The 13,477-nt window shown below is 39.9% G+C and overlaps 1 protein-coding gene across 1 annotated transcript; it reads right to left on the bottom strand.

The window, feature by feature from the left end:
• On the bottom strand, positions 1 to 12,077 carry LOC119779061 (cytochrome P450 2U1). The gene is made up of 5 exons (XM_038278564.1): positions 11,546 to 12,077; positions 9,083 to 9,733; positions 3,891 to 4,052; positions 3,634 to 3,801; positions 1 to 801 (listed from the first exon to the last, which is right to left on the bottom strand). Exons 1-5 carry the CDS (start codon positions 11,970 to 11,972, stop codon positions 605 to 607), a joined length of 1,605 nt encoding a protein of 534 aa, XP_038134492.1. The 5' UTR covers positions 11,973 to 12,077; the 3' UTR covers positions 1 to 604.
• Positions 12,078 to 13,477: the final 1,400 nt, after the last annotated feature.

Genomic DNA, 13,477 nt, shown 5'->3' with positions numbered 1-13,477 from the left:
TAATTTCCAAACATGACTTTTATTTGAATTGCATTTAGATCATTTATTTCATTTCCCATTGGTTGGTTTCAGAAAATAACACTCTTCCATTTATACCAACACTTCAGCATCAGTAACAAATTGCACTTTTACTAATTTCCTGTTACAAAGCTGCATCCAGAACATTCTAAAAGGAAAGGTGAACAATTTTTTACCCTGATAAAAAAAAATGAAAATAGTATTTGCACTTCCAGTTATCACAATCTATACAGTATTGCACTACAGAGCAGAAAATAAAAGCTTTTCTCCAAAATTAAATATACAGGAAGGATAACAGAAAATCTGGATAAAGAAAATTTAAAGTTTTATCTCATATGTAATAGAATCGCTGTTAATAAAAAAAAAAACTGTATTAACAGATAAAAATTCCTTTTAAAATTAAATAAATAGATTAATACTACTGAGATATAACTAAATCTTTATAGTCAAATATATTTTTACTAATCTAAAATTCCTGAAATGAACAAATAATAAATTGATGTTATTGATGAAGAGGGTTAAAAACCCTCTTCAGGAGTCCTGAGTTGAGTCTTCTTAGAGGTCCTTAAACGTCCCAGCAGACTTTCTAGCTGAAACCATCCTCCCCCCGAGCGGTCACACACACGGCGAAGGGACAGGGAGCCAGCGTCAGGCCGAACCGCCCCTGAAGAGACGGAGCAGCTTCCCCGTCTGGGAGCCGGAACCGGAAGGCCTGCAGCAGACCGGTGACGGTCAGGAAGAGCTCCATCTTAGCCAGCTGCTCGCCCATGCACACCCGGCGACCTGGAGGCCACACCAGTCAAACCATTAGATTGTTGATCCACACCAAGGCTGTCTCAGTGAATAAGAATATATCAATGAAAATAACATGTGGGTTACTTTAAAAAGAGAATTCACTGATTAATCCTGATTTAGATTTAATCCAGATTTATTACACACATAGCTTGTTGTGACAACAACTTAAAGGAAAATGAGAAAAAAAAATCACATCAGAAGTTAGTTTTTAAACAGAAATGTCAGCCTCTTCAGAATCTCCATGTATTTAGTTGTTTATATTTACTACATACTCATTCTGGTCTCCTTTTGCTTAAATTACTGCATCAATACAGTCATGAAGGAATTTGACAGCATTTTTTTTTTGTCTTATTCCGGGTCTGTTTGCTCACCTTTTCCCACCACAGCTTTTCCTTCCACTAAACCTTTTATTGTTTGTCTGCAATAATCTCTTTCCAGCCTCCTTAGCAATGACCTTTTAATGCTTCCCTCCTTTGTTAAGGGTCTCAATATCTGTCTTCTGTCCATCTGTGAAGTTAGGTATGAAGTTTGAATTCAGCCTAAGGGGGCTAAAATGTCACAAGTACTCATACAAGCAGTTTTATTTAAAATACCAGCATGCAAACTACATTCCAAGTGAACTTTAAATGTTTTTCAGGTTTTCCAAAAATGAGCTCAAACATCTATTTATTGAATGCTTTCCTTTTGTTGAGAACACAAGAGAACCATAATACACTGATATTTATATTTATAGATAGTCAGTGAGATGTCTTTTAGTGCATTATATATAGGGCCCAAAAGCGTTAATGTATAAAAAAAAATAATGAATAACAGCCGATTCCAACGCCAAAATCGATAAATCATGCATCCCTAGAAGTACAGTTTCAATTCCATCCATTCATCCATCCAGAAAAATATGGATATATTGCATTTTAAATATATCAAAGCATATTTTTTTCTTGAGTACTTGCTGGTAAACTTTGAGATATATTCTGTTGCGTGTTGCAGTAAATCTATTTCCCTTTTAAATCTGCAGCTCTCCCTGCTTCTCTCTGTTTAAAAAGATTTATGAACCTCTTTACTAATATAATGACGCCACAAACAAAAAGTCAAGATATGTAGAAGCTCTGCAGTCTGATTCTGTCTGTTCAATAAGAAAACATTTTAACCTGTAACTGGGAGTCATGGTCCTCTGAGACGCCCAGCCTTTTTTTTAACTAGTAAAGAAGAACAAACTATGTTTTTTCAAGCTTCTTGCATTATAATACTAACTTGTATAAACTTAGAATTTGTTGCCATTTTTAGCTGAAAAAGCTCCATGTTTAACAAACAGATTTTTTCAGTGGTATGATCTCTAAGTTTTTTTAACCAACCCGTCTCCTAACTTTAACTTAAACATCGAAGTAGCTGCTGGTTAATTTTCACTGAGTGCTGCTGTGAGTCTCTCCTCTAACCACGAAGCGACTCTCCAAGCAGTGAAATGCGACCGCAGATCAAATGTCTCAAAGCGACAGATCTGATGATGTTACACTGAGAGGCAGGACACAGTAGCAGCGCGACAGAGGAAAAAAAAAACATAGATTGAAAACGCTCTGAACACAGTTAGCTGCAACCAACCTCTGTTACCTTTGGCTAAAGAAAATGAGCTGAAAATGGAAAAAAATAACAGAGATTATTGGTGGGGACATGTCCACACCAGTCCTTCACAAAGTTACTTCTGTGCAATGAGGCCTCCAATGTGTCACAACCATGAGTTCATGCTCCTTCTCTTGCTTCCTTGACCTCGAACTCAACACTACCCCTGACATTTTGAATTGCAAAAAATTCCTGGATGGGAAACGAAACGTCTTCAAACTTGGAAACAAAGTCCAGCGGATTGTTTTTAATTTTCTTTTTTGGGAGTTTTTCCTGAAAAGTACCATACCATACCATACCAACTTTATTTATGAAGCACTTTATACACCGAACAGGACCAAAGTGCTGTACACAATCATAAAATACAATAAAATTATAAAATAGAGAAAAAACGAGTGTAAAATACATATTAGTATACAAAAAGAATAAAACAAAGTAAAACGTCTCAAATTGTGTCAAAAGCCAAGGAAAAAAGATGAGTCTTAAGAAGGGACTTAAAAGCAGTAAGAGAAGAGGCCTGTCTTATGCTCAGAGGCAGATCGTTCCACAGCTTAGGAGCTGCCACAGAAAAAGCACGGTCTCCTCTGAGCTTGCATTTCGTCTTTGGGACCCTCAGAAGCAACTGATCAGCTGACCTGAGGGAACGGGAGGGTGTATAAGAATGTAACAGCTCAGACAGATAAGAAGGAGCAAGGCCATTAAGAGTTTTAAAAACAAATAAAAGAATTTTAAAATTAATCCTTAAATGTACTGGCAGCCAGTGTAAGGAAGCTAAAACAGGGGAAAGTAGGGAAAAGTAGTCACTCCAACCAGGCAGTTTACTTTCTCAGGTTGGTTCCTCCTTCAAAGTGATAAAGGTTGACTTTAGCCACAGAAACAGGTCAGTAGGACAGTAGGAGAGAATATACAGGGGCATAAAAAAGGAAACTAGCTTGAACTCATGGGTGTGACTTATTAAGGACCTCATAGTATTGAACCTGCATTCAAGAAAAGTTCAAAATGCGCTTGAAGACTCAGTATTTATTATACATGTGTACTTTTAGGAGAATTCTGTCTTCATATTAGAAAAATTCTGGGTTTTTACCAGCAATGATTCACAGTCATCATTACTAAGGAGAATATATAAACCATCTGATGATCTTCAGGACTTTTCAGGTGAACATGAATGTTTTAGTCATGTAGCTCCTGAGTAAATGAGTGCCGTACCAATACCAAAGGGTATGAAAAACTCTCTCCTCAGCAACTTTCCATCATCATCCAGGAACCGAGCTGGGTTGAAAGCGCTTGGATCGTCCCACACACTGGGATCTCTATGGACCGAATACAAGTTGGGCATTATAACTGTTCCCTTGGGGATGGTGAAGCCTCTGAACTCTGAAAGAACAGCGTAAGAGAAGATGCTCTATCTCCATCTCTGTGAAATGCATGAGATCAGTTATTTTATTATTCAGGGGTGGCGTTACCTGTGGTCTCTGAAGCCATGTGAGGAATGCCGAGAGGAACCACTGCCGTCAGTCTCTGCACTTCCATGATGGCGGCTTCAGTAAAAGGCAAACTTCCTCTGTCGGTCAGAGACGGAGGACGCTGGCTGCCCACCACTTGGTCGATCTCTGCCTGGACCTGCTCTGAAATCCAAACAGAAAGGTGGATTCACCATGGCAACCAGAGCAAACAAGTGCATCCAGATTAAAATGAGGACAACAATTAAATTGCTGACCTGTCAGTTTCTGTTGTGAAGAAGTGGTTAAATATTTACTGAGTGAGACAGACGATCTTAAACCCCAAAAACAGGAAGTGCAGCAGACATGGGGACCCACTGAGGATATGAATTCCTTTTTTAATTTTTCATTTTTAACCAATATTCTGCATGAAAGGGGAAGAGAGCATCTAGACTTCTGGTCCATTACAGCCACAGACCTTCATGTTTTCTTTAGGGATTTCAGACTGAAACCACAAACTGGGAAGCTGCAGCAAAACAACTAATACAGTTCAGATAATAACAATCTGAAACATACAGCATGCTCCCCTCCTTTAGTCTGACACCCCAAAATCTACCAGCGCTACTATCCACAAGTCATACATAGAGTCCATCTGTTTGTGTTTCAGCTTCAGAGTAAAAGCAGCTGGTTTTATGTCTGCCTACTGGAGATCTTAGAAGAGCTAAAATCATCATGAAGACCAAAGAATGCAACAGACAGGTTACGTCTAGTTATTTTATGGGACATTTACAGTTATGTCTTTCTGTATTTATGTCGGCCATCCATACATTTGAGAGATTATGATTGTGAAAGCCATCCTGTGAACCCCCAATTGGTGTCTTGTGACGCCCTGGTGGGTCGTGAACCTCACTTTGAGATCCCTTGTCCTAGAAAACCCTGTATTATTGGGGAAATAGAAAATGTGTGGAGGAAAGTTCTCTGGTTCGATGAGAATTACGTCTTTAAAGTCATAGGGAAGCGGCTGTTCCAACCGTTGCATTTCTCCCGAGTGGTGCACGACTTTACACGAGTGAATAAAGTGAATATGATTGGTCGTTTATCAAGGGGGCGGGATTATTGTGGCGGAAGGTTCGCAAGCAAGTTTGATTGTGGCCGGTTTGTCTGAAGCATCTTGCTAACCAGTTAGCAACTTAGTGCTAGTAGGTTCCCAATGGGAAATTCCATTGGGACCAAGTAGCACTAAATTGGTGACTTAGAAACGATACTGTCAAGGAACGCCAGGACAGAGGAAACATGCAAGAGGAGGAGAGTTTAGTGTCGGAGGTCGTGGAGGAGTCTCCTCCGTCATACATTTTTTATTTAGAGGAGGAAAGCGGGGACGAAGATGTTGTGGAAGAGGACGCCAGGGCGGCAGAAGCTTGGTTTGGTGTAGAAGGCTTACAGCCGTACATGTTTGAGCCCTTGCCTCGCAACGCTGCCAGTTCTGTTAGCTCTACGCCTGCAGAGGACACAGACGTCCATCGCCATGAACACTGGGACGGAACTCAATGGTTCTTATTTCAACCGTTGCGTATATTAGCTGCGAAATATGAATCAAGAGGCTATGACTCAAAATATTTGATTGACAAATGACCGTTGATATATGATTGGCCGAATTTAGGTGTTCAAGCTGACGTATAACTAACTGAATTTCTTCTTTAAATAGAGATGTTCTAACTTTTTGGATAACATCGTCTGATAAAGAGGACATTTATATACATGTTTAAGCCAGAATGATTTTAAATTTAAACATGTTTTCCCTACTACTTTAAGCTACATCTGTGGCAGCATCATGCTGTGGGGTAGCTTTTTCTTTAGAGGGGACAGGCCAAACAATCAGACTTGGTGAGAAGACTGATGGAGCTAAATCCAGGACAACCCTGGGGAAAAAAACAACCTGTTGGAGGCTGAAGAAGACTGGAGACGAGGGTGGAGCTGGAAAAGCAGCCTGAACGTCGGTTTGGATCAGAGCAGATTCATTTCTTAGAACGGCCTAGTCAAAGTTCAGAGCTGAAACCTTCTCATCTTTGGATCTGATGATCTTGCACGTTTTCCTCGAATTCTAACTAAGCTTCTGCTCTTTTGCAAAGAGTTAACATTTTCAGTTTCTAGATCCAAAGCTGTTGAAGGCAAACAATTCACCCTAAAAGTTTTTAGTATCTTTCTTTTTAAAATATTTTGCAAATTAGGCTAATCTGTGTTGATGTAATACAGATGCCTGTGGTTGTTCTACAGTGTGGAAAAGCCAGCGAACAGCTAAAAGTTCATGTCAGCCTCGGGTTGAACACCTTCAGGAAACCAGATCCGTCTGATTGGATACAAAAAAACCTGAAATGTAACAATAAATACTGATAATAAACTCTATATTTAGGGTATCTGTGACTGGAATGTATGATTTATCCTAATAGAGTTAATAAAACGTGGCTCACTGACCCAAAAAACACGTTTCTCTGAAATCAGTCTGATAGACCTTCAGAAAGTCTACTGATCAGAACTAATCTGAATCCCTACAGATCATAACCTTCTACCTAAGCCTGTAGATGAATAAAAGCCGATGTCGCTGATAAAAATCTGGACCCTGTGTCCACATGAAGAGACACTGATAGACGGCTTTATTACAGGACTGTAAACACCATCTGAAGGTCAAAAAACTGGGTCAAAACGGGCAAAAACAATTTGAATTCAAACATAAGGATTTTAAAGATCTGAATTGCTTAGTTTAACTAAAACAGATCTGTTGCTAAACTGTCCAGATTAAATTAGGTTAAAGGGACACAGTCACGTTATATGACTTTCTTTAAATTATGTACGCCAGTGGCTCAATCTGGTTATATACACAGATTACTACATCCTTCTGGTGTTTTATTGGTTATTTTTGTGTATATTTACAACAATAAAGGAGGTATTCTTGCTGTGTATGTGTGCAGCGGGAAAACAAGAAAGCGGCCAGCCAGTTAAAGTCCCCCGGTCAGTGAAATGTGGAAACAATTAAGAAAAGTTCAAGATCCAGTTTGAAAAAAATGCAAAAAGAAAATTAGATTCTAAGAGGGATAAGACTGGAACAAATCTGTGTTAGGTTTATTGTTTTATACATCATGTGCATTGTTAATTTGTTAGTCAGAATAGACAGAGTAGAAGGCCTTCCTTCACATTATGGATGTCACGGTGTGTACGGAGGTCATCTAATCAAGACAGCCTTCTTGTCTTTAAGAGTACACAGGATATGGGCACATCTTGGAGCCGGTCTGATAGAGGATAGCTATCTGTAACCCTGAGGCATAGAAGCAAGCTGTATACGGGTCAGAGCATGGATGGCGTGTCAGTTTCTGATACGGACAGCTAAGCATCCACCTGATGCAACACATAGACTCACAAGGTATAAGACGCAGGAGATGACCTTCATCGGGGCTCAAACTTTGTCGGACGCTTGCGGACGTGATTTTTGAGACCACAGCTGTGCAAGCTCTAAGCATTTTTCTCTGTCCTGTAACGACCTGATCTGGAATAAACTTTTTTACTCCTGTTTTTATAGTCCTTTTTTATATGGTTTTACCCAGTTTGAGTTAAGAGTAGTAAATAACTTGCTCCCAGGAAAAGAACCGGTGAGGAGTCCCCCGGGGCGCTACAGCCTTCCTTCCAAGGGGACAAATCCTTCTCATTTTATCTGGAACAAAGCACCAGTTTATTTTTCAAAAATTGAACCCTAAACTAAAAACAGCTCCAAATGTTGGTTTTCTCACTTTTCACAACAAAAAGTAAGCAAATCTTTTCCCTGTTTTAATAAACTTAAAGGTTTAAGTACCGACTAACCCACTCAATAGTGTCAAAGTTTAAAATACCTTGTTTTCTGAACCAGCTTAAATTATTTCCCCTTTTTTTTTAACTTAACACATCTTAAAATAGTGGCTAAGCTCATAAAAATGAAACAGAAAACCTTACTAACTGAACAGCTAATAGCTTGTGGTACTTTGAAGAGGTCCAATATACTACATTATAACAGATACATTTACTAGATGTAATGGAGTTGGCAAAAAGACTAAGGAGGTTCCGTAGGTTGTCCATTGTAGTTGTTCCTCGGTTTTTAAAAACCGAATCGAGAAGGACGACCACACAGACAGCTGGAAAGGCATACCAAGGACCAATCACAGCTGCTTTTTGTCTGCGTCAGAAGCATAAATTGGCCTTTAGAAGCGACACTGTCAAGGAACGCCAGGACAGCGGAAACATGCAAGAGTAGGAGAGTTTAGGAAAGCGGGGACGAAGATGTTGTGGAAGAGGACGCCAGGGCGGCAGAAGCTTGGTTTGGTGTAGAAGGCTTACAGCCGTACATGTTTGAGCCCTTGCCTCGCAACGCTGCCAGTTCTGTTAGCTCTACGCCTGCCGAAGACAGACGTCCATCCCGTGAACACCGGGTGCGTTAATTATTGTTTGTTTATCGTTTTGTTTCGATGCATCAGTCCAACAGCCGAGGATCCGATGCATCGACACGTCCGCAAGAGTATCGATTCGTCTTTTTTTTTTCCTCCGGTCTATTTTTTATAATTTGCTCCTAGACGTGATTCTGACTCCCGTGCTGCGGTGGCGCTAAACCTATTTTGCCCTCCTACCTCACTTCCTTTAGCCAATACCCTCTTTCTGCTTACACACACACACACACTTGCTTAAACAGTAGGCAAGACAGACGTGTTGGAGGAAAAAGAAGATGGTGTATTCTTGAGTATCGAAAATAATCGAATCGTTGGGTCAGGAAACTGATACTGAATCGAATCGCCATGATGGGTGTGATTTACACCCCTAGTGAACACTGGGAAATAACTCAACGGGAAAGTAAATTATTCTTATTTCTTATTTCAACCGTTGCGTATATTAGCTGCGACATATGAATCAAGATGCTGTGACTGAAAATATCTGATTGACAAATGACCGTTGATATATGATTGGCCGAATTTAGGTGTTCAAGCTGACGTATAACTAACTAGAATTCTTCTTTAAATAGAAATGTTCTAACTTTTGGGACAATATGGTCTGATAAAGAGTACATTTATATACATGTTTAAGCTAGAATGATTTGATATTAAGATATGATTTCCCTTCGACTTTTAAGTTTATGTTTATTCCTCCAAGTGATCAACCTCTAGTCTGACGCCCTCCTCTCTGATTCATGCTGCTGCTCTTACCTTGGATATCGGGGTAGAGAACCATGTAAAGTAGAACCCAGAGAACTGAATTGGTGGTGGTGTCGGTTCCAGCTATGAAGAGGTCTCCTATTATGTAAAACAGATAGTCCTCTGTGAAGCTGCTGTCCTTCTCTCCTGCAGCCTGCTGCGCTAACATCTCCATCAGGTACATGTCGGTGAGATCCCTGGGGTTGTTTGGGTCCAACGTCTGGCTGTGGTTTCCGATGATCTTCTTCAGGAACACGGTGATGTCTCTTTCCACCTGCCGTAGCTCCTTAAAGACCCCAAAAGGCAGATAGTAGAGCAGAGGGAAGATGTTGATGAGGACCGCCGGACTGTTTATGCAGATCTCCAGACCCCGCGCCATCAGGTCCAGGATGGTGCGGAACTCGGGGTCCTCGTGATGGAAGCGCTGACCCAGGATCAGGGAGCAGATGACGTTCGATACGGCGTTGCCGATCAGCTTGGCGGGGTCCACGCCAGAGCCGCCGCGCTCTTCGCTCAGTCTCATTAGCTCCGCTTTGACGGAGGCCACGCCCTGCTGGATGCAGGGCTCCAAACTTAACCTTCCAAGGCCGAAGTTCCTGAGGGTGGAGTGGCAGAACTTCCGCTGCTTCCTCCAGACTGGCCCATAAGGTGCAAACACGATTCCTGGAATAACACCGGAAACAGGAGACGCATTCAGTTACTAACAGATTCCTGCTTTTTTTATTTTTGTTTGACCTGAACATTTAAGGCAATCTTCAAAAAGATTAATATGAAACAAATACAACCTGAATAGATACAAAAATATCGTTCCTAATAATTATTCTATTAATCAAGAATATTTAGCTACATTAAACCCACTGAGTGGAGTACTTCATGGTGGACCTAACTCTGGTGGTCAGTGTTGTGTCCCAGAGCACAGGTCTACTTCGTGCTGTCAGGCAGGCTCTATTTATGGGATTTAGTCTGATTAAAATAGGAAAAACAGAACTGATATTTTTGGACCAGCTTTTCTTCACATTGCAGTACAGAGACACAGCACCTTTGACCGAAGGAAATTAGACAATCAGAGAAAATTCACTCTTAATTTTGGAGCAAATGGAGCAAATAGACTTTGACGTAAAACCTTGAAATACTGTATTTTAACCTTCTTTACCACACATATCTCTGTCAAATCATTTCTAATTTATTGGCAACTGAAGAGTAATTCTAAATTATTTGGAGTTTTATTATTTTTACCTTGTAAAAGTTAACTAATTTCTCAGTTATCAACAATAACAAATGTTTGTAAAAAAAAAATCTGAATTTCAACAAAACATTAACATTTATTACTAACTATCGCTTCTAAATGGAGGGAGTTTTAATGTATGCATCCTTTATGCCTAATGAACGCAGAAAAAACATTCAAATATCGGCCCAAACGCTCAGCCTGTTGACGTATTAGTCGATCTGCAGGGTTTATACAGGAATGAATTACTAATTTAATGCTCTTTTAATGCTTTTAGAAATAATTTGAATGCCATCAACAAGTAAACATGACTCTCATATACATATAAATATATATATATATATAGATTTATCGTTTTCCAGCCACTTTTATTGAAATTTGTATTTTCCTTTTCTCTCAATTTTTCTCCGCCTCAAGCTTTTTTCCCGAACATACGGCTTTACGATCAACCGGAAGCAGTTCCACGCAGATGAATTGCAATATAATATATCTGAAGAAAATGTTTTTGTAAAAATATTTTTTACATTTTCAATAAAGCATTTTAAATGCCATGATAATCACATTTAATAAATATTAATGTCAATTAAGGCCTTAATCTCAAAAATAAAAATGTTATGACTTTTAATGATTTTAAATGACCGGTGAAAACCCTGATCTGTAGCAGGAGTGGGTACAATAATCAATATTAACGATACACCTTAACAATATAGTATTTTATTTATACTTCTTTTTTCTAATCAAACAAAATTATTTATAATAATATATTTATTCTGAACAAAAGCATACAAAATAAATAAAAAGTACAGGGTAGCACGTTTTTTTAATAAATAAAACAAAAAAATATATATAAATAACTTTATATTTAAACAAATGCCAAAACACAATCTTAAATAAAAAGTATGTTTTATAATTATATATAATACATGGAATGACAGAAATGATTAAAAAGACTTCAAATTTATATTAAAATAAAAATAATTAATTCATGTATTTACATGTTTAACCCAGAATTATCTCAAAATTAAATATAGTTTTCCTACGACTTTAAAGTTTATGTTTGCTTTAAATCTTTGTTTTTCTGAAAGTCTTCTAAGAATCCTACAGAATACCAAGCAAAACACATGAGCCCAAAGCATGATGCTGCCACCACCATGTTTCATGATACCAAAAGGAAGCAGAGAGCCCATAAAACTATGTATTAAAGTTTTAGTAACGTTTACATGAAGTCTGTGTGTTTGTTGCCTCCTTACCTTTGCGTTTAGTGAGTATGGAGATAGTAGGAACATCTGGACGGTCAGAGAAAACCTCTGGATGGTTTGACAGGGCATCCCTCACCGCATCGTAGCCGTTCAGGACAACGAGCAGCTGGCTGCCTACGAACAGGCTGTAGATGTTCCCGTAAACCTGGGCTTGAGACGTTAGAGCCTCCATGACTCCAATGTTCGGGTCGGGGATCTGTCCGAACCTCCTCCTGATGAAGGGAGGCACCAGCAGACCACCGAAGTTCCCGACCACCGGCCACGGCTGGGGACCTGGAGGGATGTTCCTGTAGACGCTCCGCCGCTTCTGGTAAAAACTAGCCAAATAAAACACCGCGAAGAAGAGAAGCAAAGGCGCGAGGTTTGACGGTGACAGAGCGAATCTGCTCAGGTCTCCCAGCCATGACAGCGAAGCCATGCCGTCTGAGAAAACAGTCAGAGAGCTGGCATCTCCCGGACGTTATAACGTTTTAACAACAACAGCCCGCGTGCTCTTCCTGTCTTCTTGTTGTCGGCCGCTTTTCCAGCATTCCTATTGGCCAGCAGCGTCCGAGGTCTGCTCTGATTGGTTGGCTGCAGACTTCTGCTTAAACTTTTCTGTCCCTCTAGTTTGTCTTGCAGGTGGAACAACAATAGTTACAACACGAAGGTTGCAGAGTTACATGAAATCAATAATAGTAGATTTAATGAGAACCGGGACGTAATTGACATCTTTATTACACAGGAATTTGTATTTATATCTATATTAGAACTTTACATTGACTGAAATGTATTGTAGTTTTTGCCCAAATCTGAAATGTACCCAAACCATCACCGGTTATATTCCTAACCCTAACCTTAGCCTAAAGTAAATTCACATCATAGCTGTGTATCGTATACAACAGACAAGCTGATGCCTGTTGTATACGTCACTGTCAATGAGTAACGTTGAAGGCAAATTATCATTTTCTGGGTTCTCAGTTGACAGTCACTGAGTGTTTTTTTAAACAGTGCGATCAATGGTTTATGACCAGTTTCTACATTTATTTCCTGTCCTGACACGAACTGGTGAAATCTCCCACATGCATAAGTTATGCTTAACAGCTCTTTCTCAATTTGTGCATAACGCGTCATTATCATACGTCATTGGGCGTGACGCATATGCAATGGGTTGCCACTAATAGTACAGCTGTAGAAGAACAGTTCCTAGTCCACTTTCTGATGCGTCGGATGAGATCTTGTGTCAGGAATCCAGTTTGTGTGGGTTGTTTTGTGTTGTGTTTTTGTGTGTTTTCCCTCCACCACCAGGTGGCGCCTGGTTCTCGTTGGCCCTCTTTCACACCTGCGGATGGTTGCCTCATTACCTGCGGACTCTTAAGCTGCTGACTGCCACTACCTCGAGACCAGAGTGTTTGCCAGTTTTGGGAAGTCATCCTGCAAACTGGATGTTTTGGACCTTCTCCCCCTGGAAGGATCGTCTGAGCTTCAAACTGAGCTGAGGATTCAAACAGGAGGTTTGGATCTACTTTTCCCCAAAGGATTGTTTGCGCTTCACACTGAGCAGGGGATTCATCTCCACAAGAAACTGTTCAAGCTCTTTTTTCTCCCGTGGAAAATAGGCTAACTGGTTGACTTAACTTGCTATGTTCTCTCCGGACTAGCATCAGACGTTTTTCAGTCCATCCTCTCTAATTCGCTGTTAACGTCCAAGATCATCCTCAAATCCATCTTCTGACACCATGTTTCATTTGTGTAGTGGGTTCTTCAATAAACACACAGGTACTTGAAGAGTACTAGGCTTTTATACAATGCACATGCGCCTCCCATCTAGCTCATATGTGCCACCTATCTAGCTCATAGGGAATTACATCATTAGGATGACCATTAAATTGTTCATATCATTACACTACTGGCTTAAATTTCCTCATCAGTAGCCAATCACAG

The sequence above is a fragment of the Cyprinodon tularosa genome, unplaced genomic scaffold, assembly GCF_016077235.1.
Source record: "Cyprinodon tularosa strain WSP-4 unplaced genomic scaffold, ASM1607723v1 ctg142, whole genome shotgun sequence".
Classification (NCBI taxonomy): Eukaryota; Metazoa; Chordata; class Actinopteri; order Cyprinodontiformes; family Cyprinodontidae; genus Cyprinodon; species Cyprinodon tularosa.
The sequence above is the reverse complement of the archived record's forward strand: the minus strand, read 5'-3'. Positions and strand labels throughout refer to the sequence as shown.

Bases quoted from the DNA above. Each gene is read 5' to 3' on its own strand.
- LOC119779061 (XM_038278564.1), bottom strand. From the start codon at position 11,972: ATGGCTTCGCTGTCATGGCTGGGAGACCTGAGCAGATTCGCTCTGTCA. The intron at 4,053-9,082 runs GTAAGAGCAGCA...TTTGGATTTCAG, and splicing joins TCTCTACCCCGATATCCAAG to AGCAGGTCCAGGCAGAGATC. The intron at 802-3,633 runs GTACGGCACTCA...TGTGGCCTCCAG, and splicing joins TTTCATACCCTTTGGTATTG to GTCGCCGGGTGTGCATGGGC.